The sequence below is a fragment of the Dendropsophus ebraccatus genome, chromosome 1 (genome assembly GCF_027789765.1).
Source record: "Dendropsophus ebraccatus isolate aDenEbr1 chromosome 1, aDenEbr1.pat, whole genome shotgun sequence".
Lineage (NCBI taxonomy): Eukaryota > Metazoa > Chordata > Amphibia > Anura > Hylidae > Dendropsophus > Dendropsophus ebraccatus.
The window spans coordinates 8,315,797-8,329,388 of record NC_091454.1 but is presented as its reverse complement, the minus strand read 5'-3'; the positions used below and the strand labels follow the sequence as shown (position 1 = coordinate 8,329,388).

General features: G+C 43.5%; 1 protein-coding gene across 1 annotated transcript in view; it reads left to right on the top strand.

Annotated features, from left to right (window-relative positions):
- Positions 1–13,530, top strand: part of LMNTD1 (lamin tail domain containing 1) — a 58,863-nt gene extending 45,333 nt beyond the window's left edge. The window contains exons 8-17 of the mRNA XM_069966492.1: positions 4,968–5,069; positions 7,530–7,648; positions 7,880–8,082; positions 8,384–8,585; positions 10,024–10,210; positions 10,861–10,980; positions 11,414–11,619; positions 11,699–11,871; positions 12,172–12,260; positions 13,244–13,530. Of these exons, the coding sequence (XP_069822593.1) occupies positions 4,968–5,069; positions 7,530–7,648; positions 7,880–8,082; positions 8,384–8,585; positions 10,024–10,210; positions 10,861–10,980; positions 11,414–11,619; positions 11,699–11,871; positions 12,172–12,260; positions 13,244–13,384 (1,542 nt within the window). The 3' untranslated portion in view covers positions 13,385–13,530. The remainder of the gene's footprint in view (positions 1–4,967; positions 5,070–7,529; positions 7,649–7,879; positions 8,083–8,383; positions 8,586–10,023; positions 10,211–10,860; positions 10,981–11,413; positions 11,620–11,698; positions 11,872–12,171; positions 12,261–13,243) is intronic.
- The last annotated feature ends 62 nt before the right edge of the window (positions 13,531–13,592 follow it).

Here is a 13,592-nt window from a genome sequence, read left to right as displayed (position 1 = left end):
AGATATACAGGGCGGAGCTTATTTGGGGTCACATCAGATCCGCTTGGTGGAGCTTATCAGGGGTCACATTAGATCCTCAGGGCGGAGCTTATCTGGGGTCATTTCATATATACAGAACTTATCTGGGGTCACATCAGAACTTATCATACAGAACTTATCTGGGGTCACATCACATATTCAGGGCGGAGCTTTTCTGGGGTCACATCAAACATACAGGGCGGGGCTTAACTGGGGTCATATCCAACATACAGGGCAGAGCTTATCTGGGGCCATATCCAACATACAGGGCGGAGCTTATCTGGGGTCATATCCAACATACAGGGCGGAGCTTATCTGGGGTCATATCCAACATACAGGGCGGAGCTTATCTGGGGTCATATCCAACATACAGGGCGGAGCTTATCTAGTGTCATATGGGTGGAGCTTATCTGGGGTCATATCCAACATACAGGGCGAAGCTTATCTAGTGTCATATGGGTGTAGCTTATCTGGGGTCATATCCAACATACAGGGCGGAGCTTATCTGGAGTCATATCCAACATACAGGGCGGAGCTTATCTGGAGTCATATCCAACATACCGCCCTCTGTACCTCCTATAGTTCTCCCCCTGTTGAGAGGATGGATATCATGTGACCTTACAGCTCTGGAGCACTAAACGCTGCTATAACAGTCTATAACATCCCATACACTGGGGCCGTTGTGTTCCCGTCCCCATCTCTCCCCATAAGGGTTTACAGACCCCCCCACACCCACAGCTAATTGCGGTGAGACTGAAATGAGGGGCAATCAGATAGAAGCGGCCGGCGCCCCCCACTGATTATAATGTCTGATTATACTTCCTTATAATAGACGGGAGAGCCGGATGGTGTAGCCTTCACTTACATGGAAATCATCAGCAATCATGTCAGTCACATAAAAGGAGAGGGGTCACCGGGGGTCTCTGCCGCCCCACTCACTCCTCATTCAAGGAGCACAGAGCCAGCCTATACTGCAGATGCTACATAGTAAGGGGGGTTACAGATGTAGCAGAGCTGGATGGGTGAGATGGAGCAGCCGGGAGTATAAGCTTCTAGCTGAGATTCTTACAGAAGTTCCCTGCGTCATGTACTGTAGTATCTGGTACTGCTGCTGCGGAGGGGGAGGGGAGAGTCACCAATGTAGTTATATTCCTGTATATAGGGGCAGTATTATAGTAGTTATATTATTGTATATAGGAGCAGTATTATAGTAGTTATATTCTTGTATATAGGGGCAGTATTATAGTAGTTATATTTTTGTATATAGGGGCAGTATTATAGTAGTTATATTCCTGTATATGGGAGCAGTATTATAGTAGTTATATTCCTGTATATAGGAGCAGTATTATAGTAGTATATTCCTGTATATAGGGGGCAGTATTATAGTAGTTATATTCCTGTATATAGGAGCAGTATTATAGTAGTTATATTCCTGTATATAGGAGCAGTATTATAGTAGTTATATTCCTGTATATAGGGGGCAGTATTATAGTAGTTATATTCCTGTATATAGGAGCAGTATTATAGTAGTTATATTCCTGTATATAGGAGCATTATTATAGTAGTTATATTCCTGTATAGGAGCAGTATTATAGTAGTTATATTCCTGTATATAGGGGGCAGTATTATAGTAGTTATATTCTTGTATATAGGAGCAGTATTATAGTAGTAATAATCCTGTATATAGGAGCAGTATTATAGTAGTTATATTCCTGTATATAGGAGCAGTATTATAGTAGTAATAATCCTGTATATAGGAGCAGTATTATAGTAGTTATATTCCTGTATATAGGAGCAGTATTATAGTAGTTATATTCCTGTATATAGGAGCAGTATTATAGTAGTTATATTCCTGTATATAGGGGGCAGTATTATAGTAGTTATATTCCTGTATATAGGAGCAGTATTATAGTATTTATATTCCTGTATATAGGAGCAGTATTATAGTAGTTATATTCTTGTATATAGGAGCAGTATTATAGTAGTTATATTCCTGTATATAGGAGCAGTATTATAGTAGTTATATTCCTGTATATAGGGGGCAGTATTATAGTAGTTATATTCCTGTATATAGGAGCAGTATTATAGTATTTATATTCCTGTATATAGGAGCAGTATTATAGTAGTTATATTCCTGTATATAGGAGCAATATTATAGTAGTTATATTCCTGTATATAGGGGCAGTATTATAGTAGTTATATTCCTGTATATAGGAGCAGTATTATAGTAGTTATATTCCTGTATATAGGGGGCAGTATTATAGTAGTTATATTCCTGTATATAGGAGCAGTATTATAGTATTTATATTCCTGTATATAGGAGCAGTATTATAGTATTTATATTCCTGTATATAGGAGCAGTATTATAGTAGTTCTATACGAACTGGAGAGAATGGAACCGCTGCACATCCCATCTATGGCTGACACTAATGCCGCTAGGCCTATATTAAAAATCAACACCAGAGTGTCTGTATATGAATTGATCAAGCCATATTGCCCCGTGTACCTCGTGCAGGTATCTGATACACATGGGTCCCTACGCTAACTCCACACCGTGTCAGTCAGCGACCGCCAACCCCGCAAAGCGTGCACGTGCAGGGAAGGGAGGCCATGGAACGGCCCTGCAACCCCAATGTCACAGGACCAGACCTAAAAAGCCCCACCAAAACCCAGCCAGCACCACCGGCGGGGAAGGCTGCCCCCAAACGACACAAGTATGGACATGGTATTACACTTACCATTGCTGCTCTCACAGAATGGGACATATATTAGTTATATTCCTGTATATAGGGGGCAGTATTATACTATAGTAGTTGGGAGAAGAGATCATTAGACTTGAGGACATCAGGTTAATTGTATAAATTGCATTTTCAGCCCTGATGAATTCTCTGTGATATTATATTTAACCTTTAATAGAAAACTTCTGGGGAAACCTATAAACCAATAACCATCTGGACGTTCTCTGATCTCTGAACCGAAACCAAACCTGGAATCCATTCCCTCCTGGCTCGGCTACCTGTGACTGGAGCTATTATTTCCTCCTGCCACTTTGATGAGATTTCACAACAGTTTCTGATTAAAGGTTCTTACTCTGGAACAATTGTCCTTCTTTTTAGTGATGACCTCTGACCCCCCCCCCCACACTCTCCTTTGCTCTTTACTATAACAATAGGCCTCTTGTTAGGTGAAGGTGTTATTCCCTTTCTGTACTCTAGGGGTCAGTAATGAGCACAATATGGTAATATCTACATGAGTATCAATTTGTATGTAAATATTAGTGTTTTGGGTCTTTTCTCGGTAATAAGGTAACAGATTATAGGCCTGTGGGGTTCCTTGGGGGGATAATTGCCATTGTGTGTCGGTTCATATAGATGGCCGGTCATCAGGCCCCTGGTTACTCATTGACGTCTGGAAGGAACACGATGAAGCATACCGAGGCCTCATTACCGCATCTGAAGTGCGCCTCGACAAGAACCTCTCAGCCTTGTTTGCCGCTAACCGTCTCGTCGTCCGCAGCTGACACTTTTGGCACAGTCCCTCCCCCCCTCCATTCCGGATTGAATAGATGAGGCCGAATCCTGAGTTCTCTCTCTTTTAGCGACATAAACTGAACACCTGGGTCTTCTTCTACGAGGGGTGGGGGGGAAACACACTTTATAATGCCCCCCCCCCCAGTATTTATTAGAGTAGATTAATTGGAAAGGCGCAGGTGTGCGGAGACAGGACGAGCAAATGGAGTGGTGAGCGACGGAACGGACAAAATCGGGAAGGGGGGGGGATGAGAAGAATTAGAAAATGGGGAAATACATAGTCTGTTCAGAATTGTTCAGCTTTCCCAGGAACAGATAAAACAATGTAAGGCAACTAAAGGGTTACCCAGCTGTCCCAGACTCCTGATAGGCTGCGGGGATACATTGGTAGCAGACATAGTGTAGCCATGATGCAGCTCCATTGTCATGCCCTTGGGATGTAGCAGTGTCATTGTCATCTGCATTAGCGGTGTAGTGGTGCTGCTGCTAATGCAATGTCCTTATGCTGCTGCACTGCAGTTAGGGGGCTGATTTAAAGGGGTAGTTCACAAAAAAATATTATTATTTCAAATCAACTGGTGTCAGAAAGTTATATAGATTTGTAATTTACTTCTATTAAAAAAATCTCTAGTCTTCCAGTACTTATCAGCTGCTGTACGTCCTGCAGGAAGTGGTGTATTGTCTCTGGGGTGACACAGCGCTCTCTGCTGCCACCTCTGTCCATGTCAGGAACTGTCCTCAGCAGGAGAGGTTTTCTATGGGGATTTGCTGCTGCTCTGGACAGTTCCTGACATGGACAGAGGTGGCAGCAGACTGGAAAGAATACACCACTTCCTGCAGGACATGCAGCAGCTGATAAGTACTGAAAGACTGGAGATTTTTAAACAGAAGTAAAATAGAAATGTATATAACTTTCTGACACCAGTGGATTTGAAAGAGAAAAGATAAAAATTGAAAAAAATAGACAAAAGAGAAAAATAATTTACTGGAGTTCCCCTTTAAGTGGTACTGTTTCTCTTGTATCTTGGAGAGACGCCTGGATCTTCGTGTAAACCGGGGACTGAGGATCTGGCTGAGCGCTCTGGATATGACGTCCGCCTGTATACAGCTCTGGATTCGGGGCCAAAACATATTAAAAAAAAATTTCTTCCAGCACATGATGAGGAGTCGGAGGGTCTAGTGTTCTGTTTTAAAGGGGCAACGTACCAAAAAGTGATCCTTAGCGATGGATGACGGCGACAGCTTATAATAGTACAGGAGCGATATGAGAGGAGCGGCTGATGTCAGTCTTCCCTGTATACATAGAGAGGTAGTGACTATGGGGGGCAGGGGGGAGCACTGAAGGACACTGCAGCCGGCTGATACCAGAGAACAATAGTTTGTTTTCACTCATCTTTATTTGTTTGTCCCCATGAACAGCTCTTCTCTGAAGAATCCAACAACAGGATGTTAATGGAGAAGATGGAGGCCGAACACGTGAGGGGCCGGCAGCACATTGAGGCCCTGGAGGCCCGGCTGGAGGTCAGTCAGGTCGCTCTCTATAATGAGAGCTGCAGATGGAAATCGCCTTTTATTCCCCATTACATCCTATAACATGGGCAATTGTGTGTCCCTAGAGCGCGGCCCACAATGGCGCCATTCACAGCCCGTCACCCCCTGTTTCCTGCCCCTTCTGCAATAGGAAAAACTGGGGGATGCCAGGACATTTCTTTGCATTTTGGCCAAAATATTTAATGACAAATAATTGCGAAAATTCCCCTCAACAAGTCTATCCCCAGAGAAGGATGGCTGCTCATCCAGAGCTTCCTGGTTCGGGAATAGAATGGCTGATAACAGAGAGCAGCAGATGGGATATAACAGAGAGCACTGGCCCGGTGATTTGTAGGTAATGATGGTGCGGGCGCAGGCTGGGAGATAATTGGCCGCTAGTTAGGCAGTAAATCAGCCATCGCCCGCCAGTAATCCGCCCTCATTCAGCCGACCCCTAATTGTTTGCGTCAAGAGGAAAAAAAATAATAGAGCATTCTGGAGCCGATCCAGGTAATGACCGAGGTCACATGACGCTGCGTCCTCCGCGCAGCAGAGCTGAAAAAGAAATTGTCTCCGATTAAATTAGACGTCTTATTACTAGAAGGAAAAGTCCTTGAGTGCGGAGGATCATTACAATCAGCGGCAATAAGGGGGGGGGAGGGGGGATCCAAGGAGGGGACCGAGAATATTATGTTATACTAAATAAAGAATTAGTCTATCTATCTCCTATCTATCTATCTATCTATCTATCTATCTATCTATCTATCTCCTATCTATCTCCTATCTATCTATCTCCTATCTATCTCCTATCTATCTATCTCCTATCTATCTCCTATCTATCTATCTATCTATCTATCTATCTCCTATCTATCTATCTATCTATCTATCTATCTATCTATCTATCTATCTATCTCCTATCTATCTCCTATCTATCTATCTCCTATCTATCTCCTATCTATCTATCTCCTATCTATCTATCTACTATCTATCTCCTATCTATCTATCTATCTATCTATCTATCTATCTATCTATCTATCACCTATCTATCTCCTATCTATCTATCTATCTCCTATCTATCTATCTATCTATCTATCTATCTATCTATCTCCTATCTATCTCCTATCTATCTATCTCCTATCTATCTATCTATCTCCTATCTATCTCCTATCTATCTATCTCCTATCTATCTATCTATCTATCTATCTATCTATCTATCTATCTATCTCCTATCTATCTATCTATCTATCTATCTATCTATCTCCTATCTATCTATCACCTATCTATCTCCTATCTATCTATCTATCTATCTCCTATCTATCTATCTATCTATCTCCTATCTATCTATCTATCTATCTCCTATCTATCTATCTATCTATCTATCTCCTATCTATCTATCTATCTATCTATCTATCTCCTATCTATCTATCTATCTATCTATCTCCTATCTATCTCCTATCTATCTATCTATCTATCTATTATCTATCTATCTCCTATCTATCTATCTATCTATCTCCTATCTATCTATCTATCTATCTATCTCCTATCTATCTATCTATCTATCTATCTATCTCCTATCTATCTATCTATCTCCTATCTATTATCTATCTATCTATCTATCTATCTCCTATCTATCTCCTATCTATCTCTCTATCTATCTATCTCCTATTCTCTATCTATCTATCTATCTATCTCCTATCTATCTATCTATCTATCTCTCTATCTCCTATTCTCTATCTATCTATCTATCTATCTATCTATCTATCTATCTCCTATCTATCTATCTATCTCTCTATCTATCTCCTATCTATCTATCTCCTATCTATCTATCTATCTATCTATCTATCTATCTATCTATCTATCTATCTCCTATCTATCTATATATCTATCTATCTATCTCCTATCTATCTATCTATCTATCTATCTATTATCTATCTATCTATCTCCTATTTATCTATCTATGAACAATCTAACTATTTTGTTGGCCTATTTTTCATTGCCCCCAGTAGCCAGAATCCTGCTCCACACTGACGAGGGGCAAATACCCCGAAACAGCAGTCTGTGGATGGATGCCTAGCCTTGGTAACCCTTGGTCTTATGTCGTTACACTCGCAACAGTTAGACTTTGACTTACAGGGGCCACCCTGGTGTTTCCCTATTTAGGTCCCAAAGCTCGCAACAGAGTGAGGACCTGAGGGACTACGTATCAGGGTGGTTTGGTGTTCTCCCCACTGGGAGGCACCCCTTGGCAATAGGCTTCCCTCCCCTGGAGGGATATCTGGCAATTCCCGCGGACCCCCTCTTTGCATATCTATCTATCCTCTATTTCTCTAGCTATGATATTTAGATGTAGACTTCCCAGTGGGGACGTCCATTGTTGGTTTCATCAAGACGTCTGTCTCTTCTGTGTATTCCTGGTCCCATCAGTCATTCTGATATCTTCTTCATCCCAAGGAGCTGCAGGATCTCCTCTTGGCCAAAATGAAAGAGCTTACCACTTTCCAAGAAACCAATGTCTCCTTAAGGAATGAACTGGATGCTCTGAAATCCATGTTGGAAGAAGAAGAACAGCGGTAAGTCAGCTCAGAGCCAAGCGCCCCCTATAGGAGATCAGTGTGGTCATCTACTATGAGGCCATGGAGGCATCTGCGGTAGGGTCCAGGATTGGAGGAGGGATGGTACTAGATGACTAAATAGAGAGATATGAGGTTGATTGATAGATATATAATAGATAGATAGATAATAGCTATGAGCTTATGAGTTGACATATTGGGGGATGTAGATAACTTCTCTTCTTCCATCAGGATGACCGGCAGCCCGCTGCACCCTCCACACACCCCGACGCCCTCCGCACATTTATTCTCGGAATCCTCCCAGTCACCCGTCTTCCACCCACATCTAGATTACACCAATGACCTTGTGCCGGACTTACCTGCAGACCCCAGTACAGCAGCCAGCAGCACGGCCGCCTCCGATGGGAACGATTCATCTAAAGAGGAAAAACCTGGTAAGACTTCATGTGTCCACGCATGGCCGGTGATGGGATAGAAGACATCTCCAGCACGGCTTTACCTAAAATATTATGTATATATATGTCTGATCAATACATTTTTAACTCCCAGAATTCTCTAACAGGCTGGGAGCTGTAGTTGTGTAGAAAGAGCCATAGGTTGGAGACCTGTTTCACCTAAGCACATGGCCCACTGATGCAGGTCGTGGATATAGAGCAGCAATACAACAGCGCCACCTGGTGATCAGATTATCAGAAACCACACTGACCATTGCCTTGTTTGCAAACTTCCTTCTAGATCTACTTTTTGCTGAAGATGAAGGTCACCCCGCCGAGCCAGTGGTGAGGCCGGACACTGCACCTTTGTTCAGCTCCACCACCTCAGATCTTAGCAAAAGACAAAGCTCTTTAAATTCCATGATGGAAAGCAACGTGTACCCACATGTAGTCTCCAACACTGCGCCCATGTCTGGCAGTGGTACCAAGGCAGCTGTATCCAGGTCAGTTCTTTATTGCACACCTCTTTGGAGGTATCTACAGTGAGGTCAATGTCAATAGAGTTAAGCTTAGTAGTAGAGAAGAGGAGCTCTATGACATTAAAAATAGGTCCCATTCCGTATGTGGGACATGACGTCCCCTCTTACCAGCTCAACAGGTGGGCCCAGAACTAGTTCACCCCTTGTCCATTTTTGGTTAATTTTTTTGGTGACTGTAGCTCCTCTGCATGGACCCCATAGCAGCTATACGTGATATCTCTATGGTAGCACAAGTGGTCTGCTCATATCCAAGTGTACAACCATTTCCTGAAGGTTACATAAGCCCACCAAAACTTAATCTTTACATGTCTTGGTTAGAAGATCCCACCAACAACCCGTGTCGACGTCCTGGTGGAATGAAATTTGGTAGAACCTTCCCTTCCAGAAAAAAAAATGGGTTCAACCATTTACGAATACTCATATATGCTGATACCTGGTCTCCGTTTAGTTGATGGCCCTTGGTTTACCATAGTCCTCTGTTGCCCTAACTTCCTTTATAGAGCAGGACTGTCTGAGTTGGGATTTGCAAAATTTGCAAGAACTCGGATGCGAAAGAGACTTGCAAAATAGAGCTATGGTGCCCATTGGTGAAACTACGAGGTGGAGACTATGGTGCAATTTCTTTAAGCTGGTACTTGTTGAGAAACATTAGCCTAAGTCAAGGTCTTGTCCATACCCTTTCCCATTGGGATGTAAGGACCTACACAGGTCACCTCTCTCCAAAACATAGAAGCATACAAGGAATAAGATGTTTCGCAAGGGTTGGACCATCAAGGTAAAAAGGGGTTGAATGAGCACTCAACCTCTTCTTAGAGGAAATGGTGGTGGTGTCAACCAACACTGGTCAGGGCCCCACACAACTGAAGCAAAAATATGCAAAAAAAAAAAAAAAAATCAAGATAACTCAACTGTATAAGGAATAGGCTCCTTAGTATTCTGTTTTGGTTGCTGTCTGGAATATGCCTGAATTTGTGCAAAAAATTTATATTTTTGTCTCCAGTAGCCTCAGGCATTACATATTTTTGCTCTTCTCAGACGTGTTGTGAGTCAGGATGTGCTGAGAGTGAAGTTACGTAAACCAGACGTACTCAATAATTCAATGTACACTAAGCAATTATAATGCTAAACATCGGCACATGACGTGATCACTCGGTAAAGTCAATGAGGTCTTTCCACCTCTGTGCAGTGACCTCCTAGAAGGTCACCTGTATGGTCATTAATGACATGGCTGACCCATTGTAGGTGACGTGCAGGGGTACATAAAGGTGTAAATTCGCTGGGTCCTGATGCATGGTATTACGTGTATGATGATGTGACTATACAGGAGATCTACATGTTCCAGGCTTTGAGGCCGACCTACACAGGGAGAGTTAGTTCTCTCATATGTTTTTGACCTCTTCAGTGCCCTTGGAGACCTGGAAATCACAGAAGTACATCCTGGGGGCGACTTTGTGAGAATTGCAAACCGATCCCTTGATAAAGAAGAAGACATTGGAGGTTACCTTCTACAGCAGAACATTCGTGGACATCCTGTATCCATCTACCGCTTTCCACCAAAATCTAGAGTCATGGCCAGCCGTGAAGTTACTGTAAGCAAAGTGGAAGGGGGCTTGTGAGTTATTGAAGGATTTTTTAATGGTCAGGTTGAATTGTACACAAGACAAATCTTAAGGATGGGTTATGGTATCGTAATGATGAGTAGTATAGGGCCCCTAGTGACATCCAAGAAGATTAGGTTGCAATTCGTACAAGTTTATCTACGATTAGTGACACATCTTCTTCTCTTAGACCTCATCTACATCACAGTTTTGAGACAAGGCCTCTGTACAATTTATTGTGGGGAGGTTTGCATGACGATCCAATACGTTGAAAAGTCATAGAAACAACCACCATACTTTATATGTAGGACCCAACACCGGTAGTCTCATTTCCCACCCTATGGCCAGTGACAACATTTCGACACAAACAATAAAGGATCTTCTTGCCCGAGGATCATAGTTCACTTCTGTCCTCCAGAACCAGCCTGTGGTCCTCTTGTCCCTCGTGGTTTGGTGGTGTGAACCAGCACTCAGGTGGTGGAGGCCTCTTTTTTATATTTATCGCTCCTACCCTGAAGTTTAGTTGGCCCAGGTAGAAGTTTCCTTCATCATTATAAAAGAATAACTCTAGAAATAATACAGTCAGTCCTATAAGGTATCACTGCCATGACGTGACATCATTTTCTCCATATTGTTTCCAGGTTTGGGCATCTTCGGTTGGCGTCCCTCATAATCCTCCCACTGATTTTCTTTGGAAAGACCAGAGCAAGTTTGTGATGGAACCAAAGTGCACAACCATACTGTGTAACCGAAATGGACAAGTAAGATATTACACATCAGTAAATCCAAATAGAGAAGGAAGAACTTTTTCCACTCCAGTACAGACCCAGTAGAATCAAGGTCCACCAAACTCATTGGTAAAGAGCTGAGCTGAAGCTCTAAAACCTATAAAGGACCCTCCACCTATCATGGTCTACTGGACCCTCACAGGTACCAGGGCAAGACTACTGTTAGGAAGATATTTTTCAAAAAAGTTTGTGTGAACCACCATCCCATCCTTGGGACACAGCCCTTATCGTCTACTCCAGGTCCTGAAGGTGGCAGAGGCCCCAGGTGCCCCCCTTATAAGCTGTATCTGCAGCCCATCATGTTATTATCCTTAATGTGGCTGGAGGAGGCCTGGTCCTGGGTGGTGAGAAGCTGGAAACATAGATTTATAACTTATATTTTCTTTTGTGACTTTGTGCTTTTTAGGCCGTGGCCTGGTTCACTCCTTTAAGAGAGAAAAGAAGAAAATCATTAGAAAGATACGAGATGTTTAAATCTGAACCCAAAACCTCCTCCCCATATTTAATACACGAGTCTAGGGACGAAGAGGCCTCCATGGACAGGAGAAGCCAGTCGCCCAAGTCTCCACCTGCCTATGGTAAACTGGAGAGAGAACCGCGCCTACTGAGAAGGTAGAGTCCTCTGTGAGTCTTACAGACTCATGTGACTGATACGGAGACGGTTTATTCATATGTCTCTTGTATTCTGTAGAGAGAAGATCCAACCGATGGTCCTTCCGGCCACATCGAGCCCATGGACACAGAGTACGGCATCTCCCACCCACCCTGACTTTAACCCCGACCACCTTGGGAAGTTGGGAAGTGATGGAAACAACTTGTGTCGCCAGACAAGATCTCAGACTGCAAAATCAGCGCCCTCTTCAGGTGACGGAACAAAATTTACAACAAGGCCCGAATTCTATAGAAACATGGAGGCATTGAGCCCCATTAGTTTCTTTAGCAGCAACCCTCCCCCAACTGCTGACTGTCTCTCCTCTTTATCCAGAGTTATTGCTTCAGATGCTTTAGCACTGAAAAAGGGGGGTGACATTGTTCACCTCCTAGGATATTTTACTTTGTTTCTCACACTATGGATTGTGAAATGGTATAGAAAAAAAAACAAAACAGGAAGATGAGTGCCCCCTGGTGACTGTTAATGGCACTGAGCCTTCTTATATCCGGCAGATGTTCTGAGCACAGAGCAAAGAAATGGGAAAGATCGAAATGGACACCAGAGGCGCAAGAATTACCGTGGGCCCATCCGATCCGCAGGGGTAAGACCTCACTTTTCTATGGTGGACATTGGGTTGTGGTGGTGATACCTGATGTCCCTCTAGTGTGTTCTTTAGATTCGTCCCCAAAACCGTCTTCCTATGTGCAGAGACTTTGAGGTTCCTCAGGTACTGGAGCACCTGGGTGTGGCGGCTACCTCTGCGTCCCCTATTGTAATTGCAGCCAATGCAGATAGTCTCAGGTATATATATATATATATATATATATATAAGAGATGAGCAGAAGAGGTTTTATGAACACCAACAGGGACATCTAGTGGTCAAATATTGAGCTGCATGCCCTCTACACTCACGAGGGCCACAAAGCTGAAAGGGGTTATCCAGCGCTTCAAAAACATGGCCACTTTTTCCCCTACTGTTGTCTCCAGTTCAGGTGCGGTTTGCAATTAAGCTCCATTTACTTCAATGGAACGGAGTTTCAAAACCCCACCCAAACTGGAGACAACAGTAGGGGGAAAGTGGCCATGTTTTTGTAGCGCTAGATAACCCCTTGAGGCTGCAGCGCCCCCTATCCAGGAGAGACAGGGATGTAGCTCTGCATATCAGAAAATATTTACAGGCCTTTCAGAGTCAGTGGAAAGCTGGGTGACTGGATAGCATACAATATATCTGTATTATGATCAGATCCATAGGCGGATACAGATCTAATAGATATCTGTCTGTTCATACGACAGGCAAGAAAAGGATCCCTTAGACTTCTCCTCCCCGGAAGCTTCTCCCCGGTCTATGAGCAGCACCGGGCAGGGTTACAGATTCTACAGTCAGTGCAGAACCTCCATTTCCAGCCTCCGATGCCCCATCCTCCGCCTGTCACATCCTGGTGATCTGGATCCCATAGACAGGTCAGGATCATCCCCCTATGTTGTATCATCAGGCTGTCGCTGGTATCGGCTGCAGTAGATGTAGCAGAGTTCGGGGTGATTCTGTACCGGTGTCGCCCTGACGTGTTCTCCTTTCTCTTGCAGCCTAATTCCAGAGGAGTCCTGTATCTGGGATACTCGTCGCCCGCCGGCTCTGTCCTACAGAAATACTTTGCCAACTCCTCCTATAACATCAGATTGGCCAGCCAGGTGTCCCTCGCCCCCACAATCCTGTCCAGCGTCTGATGATGTCACAACAAGAGGTGTTATATACTCTTATACATTTATTGAGGCCGTACACGGAATGTTTACACCTATTGGGGTTATTCAGGATTAGAAACACATGGTTGCTCGAAAAAAAACAACAGTGCCACTCTTGTTCTCAGGTTGTGTGCGGTATTACAACTATGCTCCATTGACTTCAATGGAACTGAGCTGCAATATCACCCACAAA